At 45.9% G+C, this 7,244-nt stretch overlaps 1 protein-coding gene across 1 annotated transcript in view; it reads right to left on the bottom strand.

The window, feature by feature from the left end:
* SZT2 (SZT2 subunit of KICSTOR complex) overlaps positions 1-7,244 on the bottom strand; it is a 60,718-nt gene that overhangs the window by 44,126 nt on the left and 9,348 nt on the right. Inside the window, 3 exon segments of the mRNA XM_014589860.2 lie at positions 2,746-2,916; positions 3,763-3,936; positions 5,001-5,126. Coding sequence (XP_014445346.1) covers positions 2,746-2,916; positions 3,763-3,936; positions 5,001-5,126 — 471 coding nt within the window.

The raw sequence follows: 7,244 nt of genomic DNA, 5'->3' as shown, positions 1-7,244 counted from the left end.
TGTGGGTGCCTGTCTCTCTCTCTCATGAAAGAAACAAACAATAATTATTTTTTAAAATCAGGTTTTCAAAGAATATTTAGTAACACAGAAAAACACACAAATTATACTTTAAAAAACACAAAACTAAAACAAACTGTATCTGTGATAGGATTGATGTTTCCCTTTCTTCAAATAGATTGAGGTGAAGGAGCGTAAAGCCATCCTCAAGATACTAGAAGGAAATTTCATACAATGTGAACAGTAGTTATTTCTTTTTTTTTTTAAAGAAGTATTTATTTGTTTTGATTTATTATTATTATTTTTTAATTTGACCAGAGAGAGACAGAGAGAGTGAAAGTGAGAAAGCAAGCTGCCAAGTCCAGGACTCGAACCATAGGCAGCCATGTGGGGAGTCCACAGCCTTAACCACCACACCACCTGCCAGCCCCATGAACAGTAGTTATTTCTAGGTATTACAGTATACATGTGATTTAGCTTTTTAATTTTCTGTTAAAAAAAAAAAAAAAACAGCAGGAGCTAGAGAGAAAATGCGGTGGCTGGCTGGCTCAGACTGGCAAGTGGCTCTGGAGGCTCACCTGACTGACTCCTGTCCTCTGCAGCTGCTATTCTCACTCAGGCTCTCTGCTCTCTCCCACACTGCAGTAATTTTCTGCCTGCTCTCTCCACATCCAGTCTTTGCTCCCCAACCACCTTCCATATTGGCCATAAGCAAGTGTAATCTTCCCACTGTGCAAAACTGATCCTGTCCATTTAAAACTGTCAATGGTGGACGAGCAGATGGCATACTGGTTACGTTGCTGGACTCCCGCGTAGTCAACCGTGGTTTAGTCCTGCACCCAGCAGCATAAAACTCATGATGGGCATGGGTGTGTTCATGCCCAAGATGCTGAAAGGAGAATGGAGAGGGACTGCGGCATGGCCATCCCCTCTGGGGGGTGATTTCTCACTTTCTGTCTCTCTGTCTTTCCAGTGAGTGTAAGAACCATATAGCAAAAATCTCTCTAAAACCAAAAAAATAAAAAATAAAAAAATAAATAAATGGTTCTCAACTACTTACAATTAATAGGTAACACTTGCAAGTTTTCTATGTAGCAAGTACTGTTCTAAGTGCTTGATATGTAGTAATTCAGTCACTACTTAACATAGGGACTGTTAATATCCCCATTTTGGAGAAAAGACACAGATATACAGGAAGGTTAAGTTACTTGCTTAAGGCCACACAGTCAGTGAACGGTAAAGCCAGAAAGCAAACACAGGCAACGGGATTCCATACCCGGTTCTCCTAACCACCATCCTGAACTCCCCTACAGAATAAAGCAAAAAGTCCACAGCTCGACATTCGTGGCATTTCAGGAAAAGCTCCCACTATGTCTCCAGTCTCCTCACTACCACCAAGCACTTCACTACACTTAAACTTGACTCTGTCACAGCAAAGGGATATATAGCTCCCTGTGGGTGAGAGCAGTTCATAGCCTTGTCCCTTTGTTTCTGTGGGCCCACCTGTCTGAAAAGCCCATTTTTCCTTCTTTGGATCCTTAACCTCAATTTTTCCTTTTTTTTCTTATTTTTTGAGAGAGAGAGATTTTTGCTGTAGGGTACAAGTGCTTGGAGGAGAGACAGAGACAAAAAGCAAGAAGCCACCCCACAGGAGGGATAGCCATGCTGCAATCCCTTCTCCTACATTCTCTCAGGATTTTGGGGACACAGGAACATGAGTTTTAAGCTGCTGGGTCCGGGACTTGAACCGCAGTCAGCTGTGCAAGTCCAGTGACATAACCATTATGCTATCTGCTGGTGCCAACTTCAGTTGTTTCTTCAAGACTCAGTTCAGGGACCAGCAGTTTTGAGAGATCACCTGACACTTATGCTCTCTTCACCTTGGCTATCAGCACCTCCAAAGCCTGGCCCCTGGAGATGCAGATCACAACCAGCAGTCCCAGTCTTAATGGCTATACTAAGAGAATACTTTAAACTAGGGCAGAGGGCGGGCAGCCCCTGCTCTGGGGACAGATCACTCGTGGTGTTGTAAATTTCAGACAATGCTATTCCTGGCAGCTCTGTCTCTTGAAGTTAGTCTGACAACCACAGTGACAATGCAGTCATCAGGGACAGTTTCAGGGCAAGCCCCTATGAGTGAGTTGAGGGTGGGTAGAAGCAGATGAGGGGAAACTGGGCCAATGCTTATCTAAGCCAAAAACAAATATTCCAGTAACAGACTTGGCTGTTCTCCAAAAGGAGTGTCTCGTGATAGCCTGCTTGGGTGCTGGATAAACCCTGTCATTATCTGTGTGGTCAGCATTACACCCGACAGTCCACCGGGTCCTTAGAGAAAATGAGCCTCCTCTGTCTTTGAAAGAAATGTTTTTGGTTATTTGTTATATTTCAAAAATCACAAAACTACTCCAAAAGACCATCTCCTGGGGGTTAGTACCAGTCAGAACATCAGCATACCATCTGAAGTAATTAAAGGAAGGAGGAGGGACAGAGGAAACAGATCCAGTGGCCAGAACCAGAGATTTACAGGAGGAGTCTGATGCATTCCTCTAGTCAATGCCAACTGACCTAAGCTCTTTAAGATCAGGAGAACTGGTTCTTCTCTAGGGGAGGAAGACTCCCAGGGATGACAGAAAACAAGTTCAAGAAGCCAGAAGAGCCAGGGCCTTCGGGCACCAATAGCAGAGACCTGGTCAGTGGACTATTAGAAATTTGGCCTGAGGGTACAAACTTGGAGAGAAAAGAAAATACCTGATGGGACTGCAGGCCAATGATTGAGGAGTAGGCCTGGATAGTTACGTAGATCTCAGGCTGGAAGTTGATGCATGATCCAGGCACTCGGAAAGGCCGGAGGAGCCCGCCTAAGCAGCGGGACAGTGCGTGAAAAACTTCATCAAACAAGATCTCCCCAGTGGAATCATCCTGAGGCAAATGGAGAAGGAAATCTCTTAAGAGGGCCTAAAGGCAGCTCTATACACAGGTACAAACAAGCAACTCCCACGAGTCAGCAGGACCTCTGCCTTATGGTTGATCACAACCCCAACACAATGCCACAGATTAAAGTGGGATCTTTCTTCAAATACCCACCACTCCCTTATAAGCCTGGCTACTTCTGCAATGGTAGAAGAACTTTATTATTTTTGTTGTTGTTAAGGTTTTTGCCATAGAGTGTGTGTGTGCTTGCCAGAGAGAGAGAGAGGGAAAGCAAGAAATCACCCCCCAGGGGGTATGGCCACATTGCAATCCCTTCTCCTCCTGGGATTTTAGGCATGCACTCACACGTGTCTGGCATGATTTTCAAACTGCCAGGTTCAGGACTTGAACTGTGATTGGCCCTGTTGAAGTCCAGAGCCTTAACCACCATGCAATCTGCTGACCTCTAGAAGAACTTTTTTTTTATTTTTTGGAGAGGTTTTTGCTATAGGGAGAGTGTGTTCGCCAAACAGACAGAGAGAGACAGAGAGACAGAAAGCGAGAAATCACCCCCCAGGGAGGATGGCCATGCCGCAATCCCTTCTCCTCCATTCTCCTCTTGGGATCCTGGGCACGCACGCACACGCGCCCGGGGTGAGTTTTAAGGCACCGGGTCCAGGACATGAACCGTGGTCGACTACATGGGAGTCCAGCAACATAGCCATTACGCTAACTGCTGGTTCCCTAGAAGAACATTTTTTTAATGCAACATTTTTCACTTCTCCCAGGCCTCTCCCTTTTCTTCTCACTTCCCACCCCGTCCTTTCTTCCCACTGCCTTCCTCTGACTGCTCACCACAATGCTAGTAGATGGGCTAAGATCCAGCTCAATGACAAATCGATATTGCCAAGCCAGGAAGGTGACCTTCGTGGAAGGTACGATGAGGAATGGCCTTGGGACAACTGATTCTTCTGGCTGCCACCCAGGAGGCAGGACACTGAGGACTTCCAGCTCCTGCTCACACTGAAGCTAATAGGCAGAGAGAAAAGGAGAAGGTCAGGGAAGTCAGCCCTTTCTGCCCAGGACTTTCCAAAATGACAGAACACTCGCTCTACCTCCCAGAACACAACCATGTATCACTCCCCACCACTAGCTTGAGAAGTCACTATTTTAAAAAAGTTAAAAAAAAAATGGGGGACCAGCAGTTGGCATAATGGCTATGTCGCTGCACACCCATGTAGTTGACTGCGGTTTGAATCCCAGACCCAGTAGCTTCAACTCACACTGGGCCCGTGTGTGCGTGTGTGTGTGTGTGTGCCCAAGATCCTGAGAAGAGAATGGAGGAGAAGGGATTGCAGCATGGCCATCTCCCCTGGGGGGTGATTTCTTGCTTTCTGTCTCTCTCTGTCTTTCTGGCGAGCGCACGTGCTCTATAGCAAAAACCTCTTTAAAAAATTTAAAAAATATTCATTCATGGTAGCAAGTGCATGTGTGTGCACGTGGGCATGGCAGAGAGAGGGATAGCAAGGGAGGGAAGTACCCTCGACAGGGTCTGGTCACAGAGAAACTCTCTCCCTCCGTCCCTCTTGCTTCTCAGGAGGTTGGACACACACGTGTGCACCAGAGCCTGAGTTTCAGGTTGACTAGGCTGGGAATCGGAACCGAAGTTGGTCATGTGGCTTGAGCACCACAGTCCAGTGTGCTACAGATTGGGCCACTAGGCAGGGCTTGGAAAAATTATTAAACAAAATTCCTCTGGGGAATCTTCTTGTGGGCAAAGTCACTTGCCCTTCTCAGACTTAGAGCCCTCAGGAAAATCTTTCCTGCCTGTTTCCAGCACCCTTCTAAAAATCAGACTCTTCTAGGGCCAGCGGGTGGCATGGCGGTTGGGGTGCTGGACTTCCACATGGCCGACTGCTATGCGGGTCTGGACTTGGCTGCTTGCTTTCTCACGTTCTCTCTGGTGGGCACACATGCCCTATAACACATTAAAATAATAATCATAATAATTTAAATATAATTCTTAAAAAAAATAAAATAAAACAGACCCTTCTGGGCTGGCCCCTCACACCCTGCCTGACTGTAGGCCTCACCAGCATCTCGGGGGGTATGGCCTGCACAGTCTGATGCAGATGATTGAGGAACCAAGCAAGGCGAACATTTCGGGAGATTCGATAATCCTTCTTCATTAGCAGGAACACCTGCCCAGCTTCTTCCACCTGGGGACAAAGAAACATGAAAAAATCTTTACTGATTCCTTCCCACGAGTCAATTCTTAACTGCTCCTGTTGTCCCTAGGTCTCAAGAGATGAGACGACCTTTCCACATTCCTTTCCCACAAATGTTTGTGTCAGTTTCTCCTAAAAACTTTAAGCTCTTTGAGGGCAGGGATCGTGTCCTATTCTTTCTGTGCCCTTGTGTTTGGCAAATAGCTTCGAGAAAGCAGTAAGTCCCTGATACCAGATAGGAATGCCAGACAGTTCCTCTTTTTTTTTTTTGAGTTTTTTTTCTATAGGGCGCGTGCGCTCGCCAGAAAGACAGAGACAGAGAGACAGAAAGTGAGAAACCACCCCCCAGGGGGCATGGCCACACCGCAATCCCTTCTCCTCCATTCTCCTCTTGGGATCTTGGGCACGCTAGCATATGCGCTCGGTGTGAGTTTAAGCCACCACATCCGGGACTCGAACCATGGTCGACTGCACAGGAACTCAGTGACATAGCCATTACGCTAACTGCTGGTTCCCGACAGTTCCTCTTAAGAAGCCTCAACACCAGCAGGTGCTAAAGAAATCTTGAGTCAATGGCAGGCCCCCCACACAGCTCAAAATCAAACCTCAGTCACAACTGCCCACTTAGCACTGCTCTGTTGTTAGCAGTCCAGTTCCTTCCCTCCACTGGTGTCACTTCAACAAAGTTCCAACAAGCATCCCTTCCTTTGTCCATGTCTATGTCCTTCCACTCCAGAAGCCATGCCAAATTTTGACTCAGGATGCATTTGACAATTCCCCTTATCCACACATACACTGTAGCAGCTACACTATCTATCTTTGTTAGTAGGGATGACAATAGAAAGTAAAAAGAAAGAACCCACATCTACTGAGTACCTAAAATACGAGGGGACTTCACAAAGTTTACGGAAAATGGAATTCAAGTATGAGTTTATTTTAGTGCAAAAAGAATTAAAATTCATGCATAATCTTTTCATAATAAGCATTTTGCATGAACTTTTGAAGAAGTAGAAATTAAGTGTAAGAATTTCAGCTTCAGACAGCTGGGCTTTGAATCCCAATTCAGTCACTTATTAGCTGTAAGATTGTGGAAAAGGTACTTAGCCTCTTAAAGCCTCAGTGTCCTCATTTGCAAAACGGAGATACTCCTAATAGCAATCTAAAGTGCTCTTATGTGGATCAAGGGAAATCACGTACAGGAAGTGCTCAGCACGGTGTCCGGTACTTAGTGAGAACACAACGGGAGTGAGCGATTACAGGTCGTCACCGGCACTTTACCAGACTCTACATAAACAAGCTCATTCGGTCTTCACAAAAAAATAGGTAGCAGAAGAAAACTGAGGTCTGAAAAAGTTGAGTGATTTAACACAAATAGTGAGCATAGGCTCAGAAGTCAAACCAAGACCCGAAGACAACAACCCATTTACTGCTAGTGGCAAGTGGATAAAACCAGGGATGAGAGAGCAGAAAAGATTTAGAGCACTCCTGAGAAGGAACGTGATCGGGCTAACAAGATGAAAGGGTGCTCTGACATAATCGGAAAGTCAAAAGACAATGTCCACACTAATGTGATTTCACATTACTCTGTTATGTCCCCAGGAAATCTCAGATCTCACTCTGGGATCTGACTATATGGGAAACACTACTCTCTCCGATACTGCTTTCCTACACTGTGCTGAGGCCAGCTCTGGGAGAGTTTTGGATTTTTTTCTTAAGAGTAAGGTCCAGCTACTAAAGGGTTTCGGCACAGCAGTAACATACCTTCATTAAATAAAATACCTGGGACTAGCAGTTGGCCTAATAGCTACGTCGCTGGACTCCCATGTAGTTGACTGTGGGTCAAGTCCCAGACCTGGTGGCTTAAACTCACGCTGGATGCGTGAATGTGTGTGCCCAAGATCTCAAGAGGAGAATGGAGAAGGGATTGCAGCTTGGCCATTCCCCTCGGGGGAGGGGAGGGTGATTTCTCACTTTCTCTCTCTTTCTGGTGAGCACAAGCACCCTATAGCAAAAACCTTTCCCCCCCAAAAAAAAATTCCCTCAGGCTACCATGTGATTCTTTTTTTTTTTTTTTTTTTTTAGGGGTTTTCTTATGGGGGGGTTGCCCTG

This window comes from Tupaia chinensis, unplaced genomic scaffold, assembly GCF_000334495.1.
Source record: "Tupaia chinensis unplaced genomic scaffold, TupChi_1.0 Scaffold000387_1, whole genome shotgun sequence".
Taxonomy (NCBI): Eukaryota; Metazoa; Chordata; class Mammalia; order Scandentia; family Tupaiidae; genus Tupaia; species Tupaia belangeri.
This window is presented reverse-complemented; position numbering and strand designations above follow the sequence as displayed.